The sequence below is a fragment of the Argiope bruennichi genome, chromosome X1 (assembly GCF_947563725.1).
Source record: "Argiope bruennichi chromosome X1, qqArgBrue1.1, whole genome shotgun sequence".
Lineage (NCBI taxonomy): Eukaryota > Metazoa > Arthropoda > Arachnida > Araneae > Araneidae > Argiope > Argiope bruennichi.
This window is the reverse complement of record NC_079162.1, coordinates 132,345,853-132,370,694: the sequence shown is the minus strand read 5'-3', so window position 1 is coordinate 132,370,694 and position 24,842 is coordinate 132,345,853. Positions and strand designations below refer to the sequence as shown.

Here is a 24,842-nt window from a genome sequence, read left to right as displayed (position 1 = left end):
AATATCATTATTGTTGAGAACTTTGAAACAGGCAATCTTCAATCTGCAGTCTGAATCGACTATATCCATTTGATAGGAGTTCGCCGCTTGCACACAGGATATCATATTTTCGTAAAGGGAATCGGTGAAGCAATGAATCATATAAGCTGATCCAGTGCGCTTCAAGTACATAAAGCCATATCTCGCTTCGGAAGTCATCGTTTCTGTTGAATCAGTTGAAGCACAATGAGAATTTCACAGTTAGTGTATCGCTTTTATATGCTCTGTATGAAAAGTGACCTCCAAAAAGATATATTAATTTATATATAGAGCTTATAGAGAGAGAATGTATTATTATATTCTGTTGAAACATGTCTAAAGACTAGGGATTGCAATATCGGACCAAAAGTTCAATACCGGTATTCGGTATTTTTTAGATCTTAATACCGGGATACCGGTTTTAATACCGGTATTATAAATTTTAGAAAAAGAAAGAAAACACAGATGTTTCTTTGTTTTATTTGCCCGTTTTATTAGAGAGTGTAAACATAACAAAAAATAATTTGTAACTTATAAATTATAACAGTATATAAAGAATCACAAAAAAAAGGAACATCTTATTTATTTAAATCACAAAATAGTGCAAATATCACTATTTAATCTGTAGTACTATTACAAATTTTTGAAATGTGATCTTTAAAAAAATAATGCACCAATTGTACTGTCATTAAGCCTGGAATGTAATTTTGTGCAAAAATTACCAGTTGTCGAAAACGCTCTTTCGTCATCTTTGCTAGTTGGTGGTATTGTTAGTAATGCGCGATATACTTTTTCCAAGTATTTACCTCTAAATCCCTCATCTTCAAATAAATCGATTTCTCGTCGGATGGTTTTGGATATAGCCGACTTCTGTATTGTATTTTGGTTTGTTGAATTTTTTTTTCTCTAATTCTAATTTTTGTTCAAAAGACAATTCCTTTTCACTATCGACATTAGTGTCATCATAATCTTCGAAAGCTGTGCCGAATTCTTCTGAAAGTGGATAGGTTTCTGGGTAAAAAATTTTACTATAAACTTGATCAGATTTAAATTGGTTAGTCTCTTTTCTTCTTTTTCATTTTCATTTTTAAAATCATTATCATTATGTAAATACAGTAAGACATTCTGTATTACTAATTATCTGTAATGTTTATGTCTCATAATACTGAGTCTTCATTGTTAAATGTAAACATCTTCTCCTTTCATCTTTCCTCTCACCCCTATTTTGCCGAACCAAACCCATCCTAACGTATGCTCAAAAGCGCGGAGGGTTTTACAATCCGTTGTCAAACAGTATTTTATCACTTCTCTTGATTGTATGATGCAACTGTATTCAGTCTAATTAATTTCGCCCGTTAGTGAGACATAAAAATAAAAACGTATACTATTTTGCTATGTTGGCGATCCCTGAACATATAGTGGAGTCAATTTAAAAAATGTCTAGTAAATACCGAAAAAACGGTATTTAAACTTGTGAATACCGGTATTACAAAATTGTAAAAATGGCTCAAAATACCGGTATTCGGTATCCTGGTATACCGGTATTGCAATCCCTACTAAAGACGTGTATTTCTGAAATCACGCGCTTCACAAATTTGATTTGAATATGGGGAAAAGCAGCAATTTTGTAAACGAAATTTGCTAGCTACAAATTTTTTAATAAACTTCTCGTTATTTTCAATTTTATTAGAATCTAGAGGTGACTAAGTTTGCTTTCTCACAAAATTGTACAAGAAATGAAGGCAAAAATGACCACAGGTATACGACACTAAGCTTTGATATCTACATTTGTTCCAAGCAAAATTTTCAGCTTATTTTCTATGAACTTTAAAATATATTTGTTATTCGGTACAGAAGCGTAACTACAAAAATAGTAACATTTATTATTCCGAAATGCTATTGCTACCCAATGACTTCCCGGTTTTATTTTAGGATCTAAATTTACAATAAAACATGAATAACTATCCATTGTCTTAGGCAATTCATCTGAAGCGTATACACCTCCAAATTTAGAACGTAGACGGAAGTCGCTGCTTGCAAGTGTGCACAAAGTTATGCTATCCATTTTCAAAAATCTGAAAAAATACTGCGATTTTTGTCAATTTGTATGGTATTTCGATACTCTGAAAAAACTATTAAATTTTCTGTTTCAGATAATGCTTTGCTGAATTTTATATCGATAGTTAAATTGCCATTGTGTAAAAATACTTTCGTGCATTCCGTCCGCGTTGAGATCGGGCGTCAAATCTACAGCGATCAACGTATACCCATCTTTATATTCAGTGTAACTTATATTAATGTCTTGATCTTTATGGTATCTACCCAGATCAGTAAATAGACTCGTATAACATCTGTTGTAACTGTTAGAATTATCAAATTTTGGTTGAAAGGGCTTTGATGGAATCATGCGATTGCCATCTAATATACAAAGATATGATAAATCATAATGCTTGAAATTGAATGGATTTTTTGAAAAATCACCATTAAATGCAGCATTAGATACCATACCCATTATAAGTCTTGTCGGCAACTGTCCAATGAACGCATTAGGGATAGTTATTGACTGCATTCCTGAAGGAAGTGCGAATGATTTCACTTCTGTTCTGCGACGGCATTTTTATAATAACTACTTTAAAATCTTGCGTGGCTGACATCAGAGCAAAAAAATCCTTATTTCTTTCTAATTTGATCCGAAGATTGACCGAATTTATAAGACATTTGTTCTGATTGCCTAGATCGAAATATAATGGACCTATCATATCTATAAGTTTACTATCTTTGCAAATGTTATATCTAGTTTGGTAACCGGAATTTGCATTATCACCAACATTAGCTAGTTCTACTGATTCGTGTGTGGAAGCAGCGTCTTTGTAGAAAAGACCCGATGTTAGCATTGATTCTTGAACAGCTCGAGGTGAAATCAAAGCATCGGAAATACATCTATATGCGTAGTTAGCTTGCGAAGAAACCTCTTGTCATTTAGTGTAACTGAACATTCAGAAAATAGCGTATTAAGGGGATAATTGATGGGAGCCACTTGATGAGGCGTTCCAATTACTGTTCCATTTCTCTTTTTAATTTTCACTTGTAGATGCAGAAGTGTATGGGATAAGTTGAGATAATGTTCACCACTTCCGCTTACGTAAAATTCAGTTGGCGTCTTTTCATTCAGAGATGCAACAGGAAAAATCTCAGTAAATGAGCTGTCTTTTGTTGTTAATTGTACAGGATTCACGTTAAAGAGGTCTAATTCACTCTGCAAGCAAGCACACGCTTGTGAAAATATGTCTGCTTCCTTTAATTTCTTTCGACTTCACTTGACACGTTGCGAATGGATTTTCTTGTAGAATTTCTTTCTTTTTATACCCGAACCGCTCTGAATTTTATGAATAATGTCGTCTTTTATTTGTTTTGATGTTTCGCGAAATCGCGATCTTGCCGAATCTTTAAGAGATGAACCCGAAGCAACATCTGACATAACTTTTGAACCTGCGCCTAGAAGGTGTTTTCCTAAATACTTTCCAACTTTCAGTGCTATGGGAGAAATAAATCGAAATAAATTTGAAAACATTCTATATCTTTTTGGCGGCCAACACCCTGAAAATATGGTCCACCGCCAGCCTGAACTTGCGAGCAGTAATAATTCTCACAAGTTTTTTGATCCAAATGCATTCTCTTTCACGATCGGATTTAAAATGATTCATGACAAAATAAGTAATAGTTTTATACTGTTCTGCGACGGAAGGAGAGAACCAAGAGTGATTTCTCACTGGTAAAAAATATACCATCTCCAGAGCTACTTCTGAATTTGATTTCTATACAATCGATATAATTTTTGCGCAAAGGAAAATACAGCGGTCTTTGATAATTTGGTATTCTTCATTTGACATAACAGGAATAATACGGAGTAAAGGAGCAATTGTTTCCCCCACAAAGTGCGATTCTATGACATCACTACAGACATAAATTTCGGTGATTCCTCCATCTAATTCTAGTTGATAGTCAGATATATGAGTTCCGCCATCTAATGTGGATTCTTTGAAACTTAAAAGATCTCTTAATCCTTCTTTTAAAGTCAGAGTTGAATTTTCTGGTATATGAATTTTGATCTTATTGTTTGCTAAATGATTAGAAGCAAGGTGTTTAAAAGATCCAAACAACTGCTCTGAGTTTTTATAAAATGACTTGTAGTTCCATATCCTCCGTTTTTTTAATTTCCACAAGAATTGTGGGTTTATCCGTAATGCTTACGCGGAAGTATTCGTTCATAGGAGGCCTGTCAATTTTTTGCAAAATATGTAACGTTCTACCAGTTAAAACAATATCTTTCGTCATGCCCAATATTCGCATAAACAAGGGGGTATATAATAACCTAAACTTGAGTTCAACATTCTTTTGAACCGTTATTTCTACTTTATCTTCTTTAAAGTCGAATATAAAATCCGTTGCACCTCCTATACCCGTCTGCATTAGATTATGATTTATATGCTGAAAGAGTTCGTGATGTATGTTGTCCATATCAGTATACTTATGATTAAACCTGGTGACGCGAATTATAAAATGCCTTTTCAGATTTCGAGCAATAATTTTGAAAATATTGTCTTTGAGGGTTTTCTGTATATAAAACTTTCCGATGTTTTTATAACTCTATTCTCTCTAGGTAAGTTTAACATAGATAACAATCTTGGTGAATCAGCAGCTGTCAAGTGCAGTTCGTAATTCGGAGCAATAAGTATATTCATATTCTTGTGATTCATTTCGAAGGAGACGAAATGTCCACATATTGCTTCAATACTTTGGTTAATGTTATCAATTATATCCTCATCAGAAGTTCCCTGTTCAATTTTTATTCTGATTGTGTATTCAAGAAAATCCTTTTCCACCAATTTTGTTTCCTCATAAATTATCGAATATTTATTATTATGATTTCCGATGTTGAACCAGGTTCGAAGTACGAATATTTCTGATAAACCAACTTCCCATTCACCAGTTAGTATTATTGGACGAGATGGTTTCGTTCTGAATGATGCTTGCGTATTTTTTGGAAAGTAATCCATGCTAGAGTTGCTGGTAAGCATAATGTAAAAATCATTCTCTTCATCCATGCTGCTTTTACCCACGAGTTGAACCGATTATCAAAGCCTTTCCACTTCACGTAATATTCTTTCTTCGTATCTCTGCCCTTTGTTTTGAGCACCTTTTCTATTTGCCAATAATCCTCAGAGCGTTCTGGAATTCTGCATAAAATCTTCCTTTTATAGTTTCTCATTTAAGGTCTTGAAGCTCGAATGTAGTTGGATAAGAGGGATATACTTTTGACACCTAATCGCTCCACCCTGGTAAATATACTCGTCGAAACGATTTCTTCGCTTTCGATATTCTTACTAAATCTTCCTTCATTTGCGAGTTCTTCAATGTGTAACCATATAGTTTTTTGAAGATATGGGGTTCAAAATCACGAGGGACTTTTGAAGGTGCCATGCCTATGCTACGATGTTCACTATCATTATATGACTTTACTAGTGACTGTAGCAGATCATCATACTTATAAGATTTTCTATATGTGAATACCTTGAACATTTTGTTTTTTAATGTTCTGTGGAACCTCTCAATAACACTAGCTTTATGATCACCTTCAGCCGAATAGTGGTTAATGCTGTACCTCTTAAACAATGACTGAAGTTGCGTATTGTAAAATTCCTTGCCCTTATCGCTTTGAATGTGCTTAGGCTTAACCTGCTGTAACAATTTTTAAATGCATTCTTTACAGCCCCAGCTTTGCTTTTAAGAGGTATAGCATTAGCATATTTCGAAAATACATCAGTTATGGTGAGTAAATACTTAAACCCATTATTATGTTCTGCTAAATGCTATAAATCCACAAAATCGCATTGCCATACATCATTTATACTATATGAAAGCTTCGACATCCGAGAAAATTTATACCAAACTGGTTTATGTAACGAATAAGTATCTTGGGTCATTAACCAGCGTTTAGTTTACTGATATGTAAATTTGGAGATTGCTGATAGTTTGTTTATTCCGCCAAATGATGCAGGATTTGCGAAATCGTAATATGCTGCTTCTAATATTCTTTCCATTTTCTTTTCGAGTTTTATTTTTTATTCTTTGCTTTTGAATCTGGAGATTTCATATTAATTTCGTTTTGGATCTCGCCTGCGTCTGTGTCAAACCCGAAATTTTCCTCTAGCTTCAGGTTGCCAATCCAACGTGTTGGTATTTTTATCTCTTTAATGCCCCTCCAAAAAAATTAAAAACCATGCGGTTCATGACCTTTCTTTACATTTCTCATTAAATATGAAAATAAGTCAATAACGTTTGTGTTTTTAATGACATTATCTTTCATCAATTCACCATATTCATTCCAAGCATAGCTGCGCGTATTCAATTTTTCAGCAATAGGCGAAATAAATTTTTGGAAGTTCGCATGAACTGAAAGTACGATATCACATAATATAGGATCTTCCACTGAGTTACTTTTAGGCTATTCTTGAACTTGTTTCTTAGTCTTCAATAGTAACACGTATCGATGGTTTAGGCGCGTTTATAGCATGCTGATATTTTAAAAGCAGTTGGCTCAACAGTTTTGCTTTTGCGTCATCCGAATAGTTTGATTCATGAAGGTTTATTATTTGGTTTTCAATACCATGTACTCCGGTATCTGGTGTTTTCGAAAAATAAGTTGCTGCTAAATCTTCAGGAACGAGAGCCAATCTTCGAGACATTGCTGTGAATATTAAATTCAGTTTCCTATTGCTTTTCCGGCAAGGCCTACTAACGCAGGTAGAACTGCGGGAAGAATGAGAGGGTGGAAGCCTCCCGTTTGGTTGATTAATTCTTTTCTCTTTTTTTACTAAAGATAATTTTTTTATTAACAATTTTTCTTATGGCCGTTTTATATTTACGTAATTTCTTTACGCTCACCGATAAATTACCACCTAAGACGTTTACACAAATTTCGCATGAGCAGTGTAACTGACTTTTGTTAGCAGTCCGTATTATTGCTATTTTTTGTGCTGGAGATGCGCTGAGTAGTAGTTTCAGTAAGTGATAAAGCTTCTTTATACTCATCATTTTATCGGTAAATATATCCAATAAAATCCATTGGGTACACGCTCGCTCTGAGCCTAAAGTTTTCGCCCGTTCTCGGATGTAGTAGGTCCACCAACAAATAGTTAAAATTTTTGTAAGCATCCATAAAATATGCTGCCTTATTTCTGCATACTTGTCTTGCGAAACACTGGATTTGTCCCACGTCACGATTGTTTTTAAATTATATTACATATTGTGCATTCAGACTTATGTCCCGCATCACTTTATTTCGGGGAAATAGATTCTGCAAAATCAGAATCACACTGATTGTAGAATGATGTGCCGTAAATAGTGAACAATTCCGCATAATATTGATCCATCTGATCATCAAATACATATAGATTTCCGCTTTCGACTTTTTCTGGAAAACCTTGAACAAATTTCATTTCTTTTTCTTCAGCAATCCATGGCTGAAAAACTTTATAGCACCAGATAATATTTTTAAATTCAAAATCATATGCTTTATGTGCAATCATTTGTCGCACCAACGTGGTTTTACCCAACTGCGATGCTCCCACACATAGTAAACACGACGGATGTTTCAGTTTGAACACTGTTCACATACTTTCTGAAATTCCTTCTCAGTCAGTTGAATTCCTAAAAAGCTTGCTGATAAATATGTTGAATTTACATTAAAAAAATATCTTATGTCGTGAATATTTGCTCCCTGTTTTAAACATTCACGATAAAATAATTTCTTTCCTATATGTGTCGAACGAAAGCACGTTTTATTATTAATTTTAATTTCGTTGTCAGTCGTCTCAATGTGGTTTGATATTATAAAAAATAATTTTGCAGTAGCTAGAATTATTAAAACAAGCAAGCTCAACTTTTTTCTGTCCATTTCTCGTGCACCGAGTGACTAAATGACGATTTCGATCGATAAATTTCTTTATATTCTTTTTTCTTTCAGATGTTCCCTCATTATAAACAAATGCTTTTTTTTCACCTTGGAAAAAAAAAAAATGGAACGCGCATTTTAACTTCTTCGCAAACTTGTACTTAACCTTTCCTCCCGACCTGAATACACCTGCTTTAACGGATCATTTTCTTCCGTCACTTCAATGGTACCACGGTTCGTATCTGCATACTCTCTTGAATGCTTTTTCTCAGCAAACTTCATTTGCAGCGTGCATCATTTCAGATATGTAACTTATCTGAAAGTTCTATTTCTTGTCGTGCCTCTTTTTTTAGATATGTAATTTATCTGAAGGTTCTTTTTCTTGTTGTGCCTCTTTTTTTCTTTGAGTGGGAATAGAACTTATAACCTTGCAAAAACATTGCCCGCTCATTTTAATCGCTGCAGTTCAATCGAATGAGCCAGCACTGCTACTCTCACTCATTATTTTTCATGATTTTATTCTTGATCGTAACTTTTTTTTTTTTACTTCTATCTATTTCCTTTTGGTAAGAACTTGTAAAGTTATAAAAACAATTCTAGATCAGTTTAATCGCTTCGTTTCAAATATGAGTTAACAATGTTCCTCCGTATACAGATAAAATTTTACTTATTTCTTATTATAATCTAGAGAAATTTATTGTAATTATAATGTTATTCTTAATTTTTAATTCTGTAAATGAGATAAAAAAAATTTTCATTTAGACGAATATTTCAGCTTTTGTGAGAGGCATTTTTTTATCTGTGAGCCATCATCTTGTGAAAGTTCACTTTTTATCTGAGAGCCATCATCTCTATACTACTGCAGTGCGGTGGTGTTAAGTCTACCATAATTGAGTTTTTAAAATGTTTAAAAGTTTCTTATTATTTGAGAAAAAATGTTTAAAAGTTTCTTTATTATTTGAGAAACTGTGAGCGTATTTAAAATAGATTAATTTTTAAAACAATGAGCTGTTCAAAATCCGTATTTAATACGGAAGAATACAGGAATAGATACACGTCGAATACGAAAACGTCAGTGTCCGAAAATAAACCGATTTCAAACTTTTTGCTTCGAACACAGTCATTTAAAGCTAATTTTTTATGGGCATTAAAACTTGTTGCGTCACATTCGTCCATTAATGCATTGAATGATATATCGGAAATATTTTTGCATATGTTCACTGAAAGTGAAATAGCTAAAACATATACGTCGGTCCATAGAAAAATGTCGTACTTTATTTGACTGATTTGCTCCATGAAACTGATGGCTGTAAAAAATTTGAAGAAATTGATTCCCAAATACATGAACTGTCAAAAATGAATAAATAAATTTAAAAAAAAACAATCTTGCTTCGTAACGTTTTTTGTTAAATAATCCTTAAATGATTTGTATCATGGTAACAAAAATGTTTTATGTCACCCGAGTCCTTAATTTTATGTGATTTACAATTAAATAGCATGAGAGGTTATATATGAACCCCCTTAATATATAAATTTTGTTTCGCTAGATTTTAGATAATAAATAAAGATAAATTCTTTTCTTCTGTATGTAAATTTAAAAACTTTTTTTAATGTGTTGTTATTTGGAATAATTTTAAATCGTTGTTTCCTTTACATGCATTTTCCACTCCATCAAACCATATTCCATTATAGCTAGCATATGAATGCTATTCGCGCATTTCCTCGTATCCTGAATATACGTACAGGGAAAACTCAGGGCAATCTCAAAGAATCTCGGACAATCTCCACTCAAGGAATTTGACTGGCAACCCTGTATGAATCGATCACGCCTTTCTGAAGTGGTCAATCGATTTCAAAGAACCTGAAGAACTAGTATACAGAGACTTCAAGAGTTGATTTTGAAATATGGTGATGTAGTGATAATGGTCTTAGTGATGTAGATGCTCTGCTAAGAAGGCCCTGTTCAGATAGCTGCAAACAGTGTTGGAAAATTGAGTGAAAATACAATGGTATGACAGACTTTTCCGTTAAAATCATAACCTTCAGTATGTAAACTACCATTTCTTGGTCCCCGGAAGAGCTTTGAAAAATTCAAGCGAGTGAACCAGACATTAAACCGATTCTGAAAAAGAAAATGAACAAATAAAATAAATAAGTAAATAATATAAATTGGCCATCCTGACAAGAGATGAGCTCCTAATTCTCTTATGGAGAAAGGAATTTAAGTATTATAGGATCCCCTACATCTCGGATATGAAGTTTTTTTATCGCCAGTGGGAGAGTCGTGATGTAAGAACTCATTGATAACAGTTGGTTTTCTCAAGATCCAGTAATCCTGAGATTCATGGCAATCCAAGATATTAAACAAGGTCAGAGGATAATTCTGTTGAATTTATGCTGGTATCGAGAAATGGTGTGAAGAATGCCATCCATGCCTGTGGAGCACGAAAGGTACCTAGAATGAGAGCTAGGAGGTGATGATGAATATGTCTGCTGTATTGGAGAGAACTTTTTGACTAAACTAATGCCCGTAATGTCTAAAGACCATCGGTACATCCTGGTATTTATGAACTATTTTACGAAATGTTCGAATACAAAATGCTGTGTCTATAACGGATGAATAAGCATCGATGCAGTATCTGAAATATTCGTGGAAATCTGGGCGTCCCATTCATACTACATTCAGGTCAAAGTGTAAATTTTATTTTATTATTAATATGAATTTCTCGACATTCCGAAAACCCATACTACAGCATTGTACCCACATTCAAGCAACATGTTAGGTATAAACATTTGGCATATGTTGTCACCATTTGCCAATGTTTGTGTGAAAGTATTAGACGGATTGGGGCACTCATGTACCATTTCTTCTCTTGGCTTACAGAAGCACTAAGCTCGGCGCAACCAGTTAAGACTTCTTCAGGAATGCTCTTCGGCAGACCGCCTTTGCCAGAGTCGAAGGCAGAATTTTTCCAATAAGTATGTAGGAGGGGGGAGGATAATATCTCTAATTTATGATAAATTCTAGCGAAATTGTCAAAATAACGTGCATTAATTATTTTCATATGTAAATAAATGCATTAAGAATGTAATAGCTATTTTAATTATAATAATAATTTTAATAATACACTATTTTACGGTGTCGGTGTAGTTAGAATTAGGACCAAACGAAGGTGAATGAGAGAAAATAAAACATCATCTAGTTGGCTCTGGCGATTAGCTATTCACCCACGATCTGCATATTTGAAATAAATGGCAAAATTAGAAAAAAAGTGCCTCAGGTATAGCCATTAAACTCGGTTTCTGCAGTTTTTATTTTAATAAAAGTTAAGGACATCTATGTATGTCGGCAATCGTCCCCTGCTCTCAACCATTGCTATTTTCGTGAAAAATCTTAAGAAACTAAGTGCGGGAAAACCTCGATTAGAATTTCCCAGTCACAGCGATTAAAATAAAATATCTAATGTACGATTTCATCAATTTTTATCTTATAAAAAAAGCTTGACTCCTACGTACGTCATCAAGAATCGCCGCCTGTACCTCCATTTTGGAGAGATATCGAAATATAATACACAAATAAGAGGCCCCAAACTCAATAACTGGACAGATTTCGCCAATTTTTTTGTCGCAAATAATACCGCCGCTTTGAAAGCATATCTGAGCAGTGAAAATGCTTTATCATTATTATGCAGTTATAAATTAAAATAAAATATTCTTTTTTTGATAACATGTATTTCATTAAAATTGGTCAACCTGACTTTTAATATCAATAATAAAATTCTTCATTCTCACAGTTTTCTTTCTTTCTTTTTTTTTTCCAGATACATTAATTTTTCTATCATTGATAAAAACTTGTGTAAAAAAAAAGTAAGAAAATGTTTTCACTTTCTTTTATTTACTACCAGAAAATTGTCAATATTTAAATCTATTATTTATGAGACTTGAAATTTAATTGCACTGTGATCTAATTCTAGAAAAAATATAGTTATATAGGATGGTTAGGATTAAACTGACGCTACTCAGAAACTCGTTGTTCAGTTTCTTCTGAGTGAATCCGAATGAAACTTCATATATTTGTTACTTAGACTGTGGGGTCGAGGTTTTTGTCAGAAAAATGTAGTTTGAAATTTTCCTATTGATGGCGTTGTACTGCTTAAAGCATTATGCTAATGAATAGTGCATTTGATTTCGCTATAAAATGCGTACGTATGTTTCGAAAAAATCATTTGCTGACAATGAAAATGCTGCTGATCAAGAAGTAGCAGGCATTGATATATATATTTTTAAATCAGAATAAGTGCAATGTTTCAGCAACATTCCTTGCGTACTGGCGATTGAAAAGCTTCAGGAAAAGACCCGGGTCTCTAAATGCAGTTGAAAGCATGATGTGTAAGTTTGAAATAACGGGTTCTCTGGATGTTGCACCGGAAGAGGACACATTCAACGTAACCCACAATTGTGGAAGTAGCTGTAATTGCAACAGCTAAAGCATCTGCAAGTTCTTCAAATTCTACTACAAGTGGCCGCTCAATAGCACGAGCACTGGTCATTCCGTAAGCAACCTGCGCATGGTATTACGAAAAATTTTGAATTTGTATCCTTACAAGATGCATTTCATGCAACAATTGAAACCGCAAGATTACTTTGTATGCCAAGATTTTGCCTCGAGTTTTTTTTTTCCGAGGAGATGAGTAGTAGGTACTGGTCAGCACATTTCTTATAGATAGACGTGGCTCATTTTCACTTAGACCGTGCTGTGAACACTCATAACTGCCTCATATGGGATTCCACCGATCGTCATTCCCTGCAACAACAGCCACTTCATTCCCCATACTTCACTGCATTCTGTGGAGTTCCGGTGAATTTCATTGTTGACCTGTAATTCTTGGAGGAATTCACAATGAACGAGCTTTCTTTTGGAGGATCATGTTATCCCGGTTCTAAGGCAAAACGGTTGTTGAACCGTCACAGGTTCAATGCAAGACGGTGCAACTGTGCATAAGGCAAAACATGTAAAGAATATAATCGAAACTCACTTCTTTGATGAATGTGTCATCTCGCATACTTTCCCGCTTGTCTGCCAGCTCAGTCGCACAGATCTGAACCTTTGTGACTTCTGGATGTGAGATTTTCTCAAAGATCGCGTTTATCAAGGACATGTAACTAATGAAGCCATCCAGAAAACCAGTATCATTTGAAAGTCTCCTTTATTCTTACTGAAATGTTGGTTGAGGTGATTTGATAACGAATTGATACGTTTTCTGTATATTGTTGATCGATTACATATGCACATGTGTAAATAAATAAAATACTATTGTTATTTTTATTTTAGAACTGTTATCTTTCTTTTTATTTCATTGCAGCGCCATCCAATGGTAAAATTTCAAGCTACTTTTTTCCCACGAAAACCTCGGCCGCACAGTCTAAGTAACAGATACATGAAATTTCATTTGAATCCATTCAATAGAAACGGTGCCCCGAGTCTCTGAGAGCTATCGGTTTAGTTTTAATCTTATTTCATTCTAAATTTTTTTAGTACTTATTGATCGAAACTTAGGTTGTAGCGATAAGTCACCTAAATTTGTTGTAGCATGATCATGGAAATATTTATGACGTTAACAATTATTAATGATTTTAATGATGTTAACAATTTTAACGAATTTGAATTCAGTTCGAATTAAACAGAATTCTTTATCTTCTTGAATCTTTTTTTGAATACTTATAGTATATTATAACAAAAATGAATTAATTGAACAGGGCTACAGTAATTTATGAATGCATAATATTGGTAAATTCTAACATATCCAAAATAATGTTTAATAAAATAAAATGGCAAAATTTAAAAATTCATAAAAATTTTTCTTGAAAGTGAACAATGTTTCTACAATTTATAATTATACGAAATGGATTAATGTCTAAGACATTATTGGCGGAAAAGAACATGAAACTGTTAAAATCTTATGTTTATAAATCCTTATATGTCCTTATAAATCCCTCTCACTTGCACTCTGACAGTCAAACAGATTTCCTATGAATGAAATGTATTTAAAATGCGAAAGAAATCTGCAAATTCGGTGTAAAAACGTATATGATCATGTATAGGAGGAAATATAAAGTTTTAACTGTTGAGTGAATCAAATCCCTTTTAGATTCTGGGCATACGACAATAATAGTCATATGAAGCCAGGGACAGATTAAATGTCTTGTATTTAATACCAATAAACAAAATCTATGGAGATACTAATTTTTTGATGACTTATTGCTATAGGATTTAATTGGTTTGTAAGCAATTTAAAGCTACATTATTGAAAGCGAGTTCAATCTAAATTCTATTTTTATTAGATTCAAACCATTTTTTCTAGAAAAAGCAACTGTGAGGAGATGAAAGAAGATATATTTAATTTTTTTAATGAATGGCTGTTGTTGTGTATAATTCCTGCTTTTAGGAAGTGTAACTAAATATCTTGTTGTTATATATGTTATTTTGATGTACATATGTCAAAAAATGTTCTGCTACAGAATATAAATCTTATTTGATTTTTTCTGAATAACAGTTATTCTTCAAGTTCGTATTAATATAGAAGTTGTCATTGATCCTTTCAATATTTGTTCAAAATTTCATGAAAATCTACTCACAAAAATAATTGAAGTCTAATAATTAGTTTCACTGGTTTTTTATTGTCTCTGATACAACAGATTTTTTGATCATATAACTGCTTAAACTCTTTTGAGTTAGGTAGTTTAATAACTGTTTTCCACCTTTACTTTTGATCATTTTGAGTAAATGTCATTTTAAAGAATTGAAATGAATACCTTTCTTCCATTTTATTCAGTCAGAATTTTCTCTGCAATTTTCCCCTTCTTTAAAACTATGTACTTCAGACTGTTGATTTATTATTCAAATAATTATTCATGTAAAAATTTTAGGTTAATTACTTTGTAGTCTCAATATTTAACAGCAATTGAAAATTTTCTTTTGTTTTTAAAAAATATTATTTAATCGAATGTTAATAAATTCACTAAATTTAGTAATACTTTATCACCTTATATTTATTGGCATTTTTTATAGGTCAGACAGTTGTATTCTGTAGAACAAAAGAGGAATCATATCGTTTGGAAAGTGCATTAGATGATGAAAATATCTCTGTTAAAATTCTTAATGGTGATCTTAAGCCGCCATCAAAAAGAAGTGACATATTACAACAGTTCAAAGAAAACAAAATTCAGGTATTTATTTTATAATTATTTTATATTTTAAAATGTCAGAATAGGTTTTTGTAGCAGCTTGTTAATGTACTTTGCTGATTTCTATGAAATTTGTTATATTCAGATAGTGCAGAATCGTCTGTCCTGCACTGTTCATTTGTTATTCTTTGTTATCATCATATACTATTTTATGTTTCTTGCATAAAATAGTATATGGTATTTTTTTTATAAAATATTTTATGAATAGTATTAATTTATATACATATTACATTCTTGCAGATTTAATTAAGTAATATAATTAGCAGTGATATATCTATTGTTCTATTTAATGGAAATCAAAAATAATGTAATGTTACCTATTTCCATTCACAAGAATGAATTTTTGAAAATTTTCTATTAATCTAACTAGTTTCCTATAGATTCTGGGGATAAGAAGATCCTGGGGTACTTTTTCATTTTGCATACTTTTTTTACCTTATAAATATTAAAAACCGCACAAAATTGGAGTATTTAACTCTTTGATTGCCACATGGTATACTTGTGATTCACAAATTCAGCCTAATTAGATGCCCCCCACCCCTCCACGTATGATTCGAATCACAGTCACAAAACATAGTAGCAAACGTGTTAAGCCAGAAGAAAAGTGAAAGCACTCTTATTTTATTTTTTTTTAAATTATGTTTGAAGATTTCAAAATCATTGATTATGATGTCGTGTCCACGTTACCGCGGAAAGGGGTGCAATAGCTTCTGAGGGTAAAGACCCCTGGGTGAGTTAGTCAGACTTCTAACTCATAGACCCTGGTCATATGAGTTAGAAGTCTGACTTCTAACTCATATGAAGATGACACTCACACACTCGCTTGCATAACCCCTTTTTACAGGGGGGCTCTTTCACACACCTCACAGATAGAACACAAGGTGAAGAACAACCAAGCCCGAACCAGGACTCGAAACCGGGACGCCCAGATCACGGGGAAGACTCGCTACCCTTAAGTAGGACCCCGACCGAAAATCATTGCATGAGTGCAAATACAATAAATACTTCATTTCAAGAAATTAAAGTTTTTATATGTATTTTAGCTATGTTAAACTACTTGAACAGTCATAGTCAAATAATAATATGTAAACATGTGCTTAATCTTCTGATCGAATAAATAATTTTTTTATTGGCAATTGATTTTTAAAAATAAAAATTTCGTTTTAAGTTACGAATTGTGCAAACTTTTAATTTTTCTTATATCTCACAAGATCTAATTACTGTAATCTTCACAGTCTGGAAATATAATTAATTACCTTACTTATTATTTCAGTAAAAATGCACGCCGCCTTATGCGCAATATCTTGACAATGACCATGAATTAGGCTTACTTATAATATCTTCTGAGGAATTAAAATTGTCAATTATTCGTTAAATGTAATATGTGGAAATTTCAAATAAAAATTTTTTGGATGTAAACGACAGCATCCTCTTTTAAAAGATGTCTCAATATTTTCAGTCAACAGCTCTGTTTTCAGTGATTTCAAAAATCGTTTTACAACATTTCACTAGGTGAGGGGGGGTGGGTGCAAACTTTCTTCATAAAATGCCATTTTAAGAATCCCATTTACTAAAATAGTACTTATGGAACAGCAAATCGGCACCTTGAATTATGAAATACAAAATTTTGAAGACTGAGTCTAGATCTTTTTTGTTGTTAAAATGAATTTATTTTAGCTTTGATTATATTTATTGTAATAAAACTCATAACGATTCAATATTTATTATTGATGTCACATTATTAATAATTATAAACTAAAATTATATAAATAGAAAATAAGTGATTTAATCTATTTTAAATTATTATTTTTGCCAATAAGTATACTAGATTGCTTTTATAATATGCTTAATTTATATGAATAATGAAATTTAAATGCATAAGCATGAAAATATATATTGTTTAATAAGATTTCTTTTCTTGAATGTTTTGGAGAACTTTGTTATCAAAATTTGACAACAATGAGCAGGATGTGTAGCATCATTAAAAGTCCTTAAAAATGCCAATTTTTAATGGATTTTATATATGGGCCTTAAAACTGCTTAGAAAAAGAAATATTGCGCCACACTAGATCTGCTTGATTATATGACGGTTTTTTTTTTTTTTTTTTTTTTTTTTGTGATTTCTGATCTTTCATCTTGTATGAAAATATTGGAAAAAACTGTCTGAACATACTGGAAATTTCATAAGTTTTCAAAAATAAAAATAAAGCAAAATGTTCGTGTTGCTCCAAATTTACTTGTAGTTCAGTAATTATTTCTGCTACAAGATACCAAAAAATATATTAATGTCAATAATCAATTTTTCCATACCACTAATCTATTCCCATTTTTATGTTCTTATGTACAAAGTATTCAAAGAAAACATATTGTAATCGCCCCCCCCCCCAAAAAAAAATTATCTGAACTTTACATTTTACCCAATCTTAACAATTTAAACCTCTGAAAAAGACGTTTTGGAATTATGACAGTCTGAACACAATAAATCAAGAACGCTCTCATCCTGAAGACTGTTTTTTTTTTTTTTTTTTTTTTTTTTCGTTTTTACACCGAATTTGCAGATTTCTTTCGCATTTTAAATACATTTCATTCATAGGAAATCTGTTTGACTGTCAGAGTGCAAGTGAACATGACAACTTCAAACCATATCGGTAAAATTTGACATACAATTTTACCATCTTAAGTATAGATCCGTATCAGACTTTGAACTAAATCCTTCGTCTGTCAGTCTGTACATTTGTATGCATATAAATGTGATTACTCAAAACTCAACAATTAGTTAAATGAAATTTTGCGTGTTTTGCTCTTTAATAAATTTTGGCCAGCTAAAAAGCTTTCAAAATGCATACTTGGTTATTTTTTTACTATACTTCGAAACGCAAAGTGCTCTAATGCAAATAAAAATCTCAGTGCTCATGGTTTTCTCGGCCTTCTCCAAGGCCACTAATTTTTATGAGAGAGAAAAGGCTGATAACACCTATTCTAGAGAGTATGCAAAACAGTCATGGAGATATATTTTCCACTGTTTTCTATTAAGTAAAAGCCGTTTGTGAAATGTTATGACCCAATTTTGCCTTTTTATGCATTTGATAGACAGAAGTTAATAAAGCAATTATTGTGTGTTTTTTAAAGTTTTGTAATTTCCAAGTTTAAATTATTTATTTGGCATATTTTAGTACCAGTTTTTAATTTTTCTAATAATGCATCATGTCCTGCAATTGATAAAGTGAGTGCAGGTATTAGGAGGGAAAAATTATTGAAAGACTTACATTCCTCAGAAGAATTATGCATTAAAGTTTTTTGTTGCTTGTCGAGTTTGATTGTCAGTAACTTGTTTAAAAAATGTCGAAATGCATGATGAATTATGAATCAATAAGAAATGTTATTTTGGCAAAGAACTGAAGAAGTGTGAAAAAAAAAAAATGAAACACGTTATGAGTTGCACATTCTTCAGAATAGATAAAAAGATGAGGTCAGTGTCATGGATATATCGTCAAATCATCTCCACTCGGTTTCGAGAATTTTAATGTTAGGAAAATGAGATTGGAGAAGCTTTCATCTTTATATGAAGAAAATAAATTTGCAAAACTTTAGAGTTCTGAATATTGACTTAAGTACAGTACTGATGGCACCAGAAAATCTCAAAACGCTGAAAGACGTGATTTTAAAAATGGACTGGTTTTTTTTACCAAGTATTTGAAAATTTTAAAGTGTTTGCCTTTCTTTGTTGTGGAACGAGAATTTGGTGGAATATGGAAAATTTTGGGGTGACTTCTTAATTGGCTTAAACTGGCTCCTCGTTTAACTGGATGATAGGTGTTCGGAAGATGTGGAAGGCCAGAGATTGACCACTTTATGGCTGGAGGCCAACCGCCTCGAAGAGGATATCAGTTCGGTGAATCAGCCGGTGTTTTCAATAAAGCCAGCAGTCGGCCACAACAAATCCTGTCGGTAATGCTTTGTGTAGTGGTGGCGTGGTGGTCAGCTGTACTAACAAGAACTGTATTTCTTTTTGGTTTAGGATGTTCAAGTTTTTTGGCTAGTATTTTGGGAAGGATAACTGTCTTCATATACAGTTAACTCACTCACTCACTCACTCACTCACTCACCCAACCAACCACCCATCTGTTTTCTTTGCAAGATTCTCTTCCAAATGAAACGATCTTAATTGCGTATATGATTCTGCAATTATTGAAAAACCTCATAAAACTATTTGTTTCTTTGTTATTTTTAGTTCTTTTGTGTATGAATAATTTCTGTTTTGATTTTTTGCAGCTATTAATTACAACGTATACATTTATGGAAGTACTGGAAGCAGAAAATGTTACCAAAGTGATTAATTACGAACAAGTTTTAAGCAATGAGACTAAAAGATTAGATCCTAATATTTATAATCAGATCGAAAATCTTTTGAATGGCAGGAAGAATTGTTTGATTGGTAGCTTTATTGAGAAGAAATGGGAAGACGTTTTGATTCAACCACGGCCTGGAGCAGTAAAAAAAGTTTATGCAAACGCAACAAGCATATCTGCAAATGACTTGATTGATGGACAGACATTCTAATAAATATTTTCAAATGGTGATTTCAATATTTTGTGTATGTGTATTGTATTATAATGTAATTTAATATTCATTTTAGTCTTTTGTAAACATTTTAAATAAAATTGATTTGTAATTATGGATATTTGTTAATTAAAAATACTATACTTCTCTGAAATAAAACTCAATGAATAGCAAATGATTAAAAGTTTCAGATTTTTCGACTTCCTTATTGGGGAATAATTATTCAATCCAGCGAATAAACGGCTCCAAAAAGTGAGGAGTATTTGCAGTTTTTTTTTTTTTTTTTTTATTATTATTATTATTTTCAACTGGTATACCGAAAGAAGGCCTCATCGGTGAAAAAAATGCTAATCTATTGTTTGGTGAAAAGGAGATAGAATGGACCAGATCGCATATTAGGAGTAATCATTTTGTATTATCCTGAGTTTCAGTGTTATTATCACCTATCTAGTTTTCTCACTTATTTCAGCTCATAACAAGTTTCATTCATGATTTAACCGATGATGGAGGTATTGGCTGGTTAATGGTTCCATCGCCGATGATGGACGTGCTTACTTACAAGGATTCCAAACTTTTGACCCTCATATTGGGATCTCTTTTTTATACTTCATTGTGCTCATATTGCTACATTCTGTGTGCTGGTTTTCGGTTTTGCTGGATGTCCTAAAGATTTGATAAATTATCCGATTATGATTTGGTCTAAAATGTGTCAGTAGGCGGAATGTTTCGAAATTTTTTGCTCTCTTATTCCAAATCTGTTTACAAATGTTACATTTCAGAGCTATTCAGCTGTCTTTTTTATTCCCATTTTCCCACTTCTTTATTCAGAGTGAAATTACATTCATTTTCAAAAATTTCTATTTTAATAATTAAGTCTTTGCATCTCCTTAAAAACTAATCAGTAAAAAGATTTTACTTGCTTGGGTATTATAGTGGTATTGATTAATATAAAAAACAAGACTTTTCTTTAATTTAAAAAAAAATATTATACATAATATGGTGTTTACATAACGATCCTCTAGTTCTATGCATCTTAATATATTTTTGATGATATAATTGAAAATATTTCTTATCATTCAAGCAATTGGAAACTGCACACTGCCATTTTATGCCACCATTTGCTCCATCATCAATATTAATATTTTCAAAAATATCAATAGTATTATATATTTCCTCTCCATCTTTGGCCTCTGAAAGTATTTTCGAAAAAAAAATGATCAAATATACTATGTTATTTTTTCTAAATCGAAATAGGCCCATTTATTTTTTTAAATAGTATATTTTGATCATTAGTATTAATTTTTGCATCTCATGACCACTGACATACAATCACAGAATATCTCAACTGATGAGGATGTATAAATGAAATCCATATAAAATATTGCTCATTCTGAAATACTGAAAAAATAATCTACTAGCGATTGCATAATGGATATTAAAATTTTATTGCACAAACGATACAAAAAGCAAGATTATGGTACTCTTCAAGTGATATCATACCAAGAAAATGTCGCTTCAATGGCAAAGATGCTGTACTGCTGTGACACTTTGTTCTGAAATTCCTGTACTGTACTTTGTTCTGAAATTCCTATTGTGCGCCAAAAGATCGTTTCTTATGCTATCTATTTATGTATACGATTGAGCAAGAAAACCCTGGCTTATATCTTACAAAGCTGTACATATGTGGTTGCAATATTAGAAAACTGGAATCGAAAGTGTAAACAAAAGTTGACATACTCGTCTTTGAATTCTTTCTTGACGGATAAATAATCGTTTTCCTTGGCCATTTTGTTAAAAACTAATGAATTCAAATAACTAGTAGCAAGAAGCAAATGACTTCCTTGTACAATTAGCATGCAACAAGTTTCAAAAATTGTTATAGTTCACAAGTATTAAATTATTCTATTGAATGATGGTATAAATAAAATAACCATAATCAAAAACTTTGTTTAAATCTGAAATGTTTGAAGACTGTATGATTTAAAATACACTCTTTGAGAGAGAAAAATCTTTTAAGTGCATTCATAAGTGTAATGTACTGATAAAACTCTGTGAAAGTACGTTTCCATTCCGTTAAATGCGCAAGACTTGTAGAATCATCAGTAACAACAAAAGAAAAATGTCAGTTCTATTACTTAAACATTAATTATCCGATTTTCACAAAACTGGTGTTGGTTGAAATGTTAATTAACCGAGTTAATTAACATTATTAATTAAGTAGTACATCAGAACTTTCTCATTACGGAAACCGGAATTTTGATGGTTTTAATCCTGTATCCCTTTTTCTATGTATAAATCAATTTTTTTTTCCAAAATTTCCCGTAGTTGCTGAGGTATATTTAATTTTGTCGGCTTAAAAATTTCGTCTGAAAGGAGCTAAATCTCTAAATATCTTAATAAATCTCTCTCTCTCTCTCTCTCTCTTTCACTGGTATTTCGAAAAAATTAACCAAACGTGATGCAGACTGATCTTTAGTATCTAACATTCGTTTTTTTAATTCCAATCATATCTATAATAATTTTATGGAAATTCGAGCATTTCATTAACTTTAAAATATTTTAGAATTCATCTTAATGACTTACCCTACTTCTAAAGGCATCTATAACACCTAGAAATTTTTTATTGTGAATGAAATGCATTGGTTCAGTTTTCAAATGAAATTTTAACTCATGGGTAAAAACTAATTCGAGTAATGATGTTTTAAACCAATGAATTTATCGGGATTTATTTAAATGATTAAATTTTCTTTTCATTTCGGAGGAATTGCTTATCCGATAGGAAATTCAATAAGCTGAGAATTACTTTTTGACACTTGCATTTAATAAAAAAGATATCACACGTTTGATTTGAAATACAGAGTAATTCATAATGACTGGAACAAAAAGAATAGCATAATAAGAATTTTGTAATTGATTTATTTTAATAAAAATAAATGTATTCTGAAACTGCGATTATTTGTTTTTTTTTTCAGGCAACAGCGAAAATTCTTGCAATAGCGAAATCGCTGCAAGAAGAAAACGTTTGCCGCTGTTATTATAAAAAAAATGGTCGTTAATTCATGCAAGAGAAAGCATTCTGGAATATGGTTAACCGTTTCAAAGACCATTTTTTTTCTAGTCATGGTATATTAAATTATTTTTAGGATTGAGATTGGCTTAAGAAAAGTGATTCATTTAACTTATTAAGATAAAATTACGGATTAATTAATTTATATTAGATAAGGAACTAAATCATCTAAATTTCTGTTTTATTGAAGAATTTGTCAGAACTTTAGGTAACCTACATAGCGTCACACAAAGATTGATGAATTTGGTAGGAAGCATACTTCCCATGGCCCTCGAAAGGGTTAATAGAGATTTCCACATGACATCGAACGGTTGGTAAAACAATTTTAGGAACTGGGTGCTTATGTAAGAAAACCAACCTAAGACAAACTCCCACCAAAATTGAAGTGTTTGAAAAAAAAAAAAAAAAAATCCTTGGAATATTATTACGCAGTCTCGAGAAATCAATACGTTGTAGGAGTGCAAAACTGAATGCGCTACACACAACTTTGTGGTGTGTGCTAAGAAGAAATGGCATGTTTAACTGTGGTGCTGGATTCATTAATAGGATACATGCTATCACGAATGTGGCAAGAATTGGAATACAGTATGGATGTTTGTCATGTCACCAGAGGGTTGCACATAGAACAGCTACAATTATGCAAATTTTTACTTGCATAATTGTAGTTTCGTGGTAAATTTGATTTATCAAAATACACTCATATCATTAAATTAAGAATAATGCTGGCTCTGGCAAATAAAGGCGCAGAAAGCATGACTTATTCATAAAGTTCATTTATTAAACAAAAAATAAATAACAAAAATACTGGTGTATATGTGATACCGTTCATAAAAACTACGACTTTGTGCTTCCTAGAGCAATTACAAAAATATTTTCCTTACAAAAACTTAACTTTACATGGTTGGTATGATGTTTGATGCATTGTATGACTCCCAGATAATGAAATATGTCCTTACAATGCTTAAGCATGTTGAGTATCAAATTATTGAGCTGATCTTGGTGAAGATTCACTCGGCAAGCAATGCTCTCTCAGGGTAGCCAGCCGACCGGGACTCGTCAGGAAATTCCGGAAGATCAGGAAAAGTCAGGGATATTTATTATAAAATGGCAGGAATTCATTATACTATTACCCAGTATTCATGGAATTCTACTGCATAGTATTTGATGCAGACGTCTCTCAAAATTGAATTATGGATACCCTATATATACATATACTATGAAGGCATTCGTTGTCACTGTAAAAAAAACAAAAAACAAGAAGATGTTGATTTGCATATTAGACAGGATGAACGAATATATAATTTAATTTTTTATATATACTTTTTTTTATTAAGGCTGTAACATTTGTTCTCTTTTTAATGTTATTTTAGTTATCTTCATGCAGTGATGTTATGTAATAAGAACAAATTATTTATTGTTCAATTTCAATGCGAAGGACGATATTGTTGCTATTTCTAATCACATTTAAACAAATGAATACAAATAAATAAAGTGTATTTTCTAATGACATACAATAAGAAGAGTCAGCTGAATGAACCTGAGGAGAGACATAAAAATGAATACATTTGAAAGAAAAGGAACCTACAAGAGAAGAAAATTGGTTTTGTTGGACACCATATCCAGTATTCCAAATTTCTAAAATGAAGCTATCTATGAATGTGGGCCAATTAGTAACATCGACTCATACTGATATAAAAATTAAAGATAAATTTTATTCCTTATAATAATTGATTCACCACAGTTTAACTTAGATTCTATTATACACCATCTTAATTTTCATATTTCAATATATATATACTAGGTATTGCCGAATTCGACCGACAAATTCAGAGTGGTGATAGTAGGAATCAAGAGGATAAGGAATCACCATACGACATGGGGTCTCAAACAACGTTTAGTAGGGGAAAATCGCAAAACTATAGGGAATCGGAGAACTGTTGGAAGCTAAAAAATTAATAAAAAAATAACAAATGGTATTTCAACTATGATTTTTTTTGT

At 32.0% G+C, this 24,842-nt stretch overlaps 1 protein-coding gene across 4 annotated transcripts in view; it reads left to right on the top strand.

Annotated features, from left to right (window-relative positions):
* Positions 1-19,892, top strand: part of LOC129958702 (ATP-dependent RNA helicase DDX19A-like) — a 90,361-nt gene extending 70,469 nt beyond the window's left edge. For 3 of the 4 annotated variants that reach the window (XM_056071351.1, XM_056071349.1, XM_056071350.1), the window contains exons 4-5: positions 15,042-15,199; positions 19,490-19,892. In XM_056071351.1, coding sequence (XP_055927326.1) covers positions 15,042-15,199; positions 19,490-19,777 — 446 coding nt within the window. In that variant the 3' untranslated portion in view covers positions 19,778-19,892. Of the gene's footprint in view, positions 1-15,041; positions 15,200-19,489 lie in introns of those variants that run through there. The other variant, XR_008783286.1, reaches the window with a different exon arrangement.
* Positions 19,893-24,842: the final 4,950 nt, after the last annotated feature.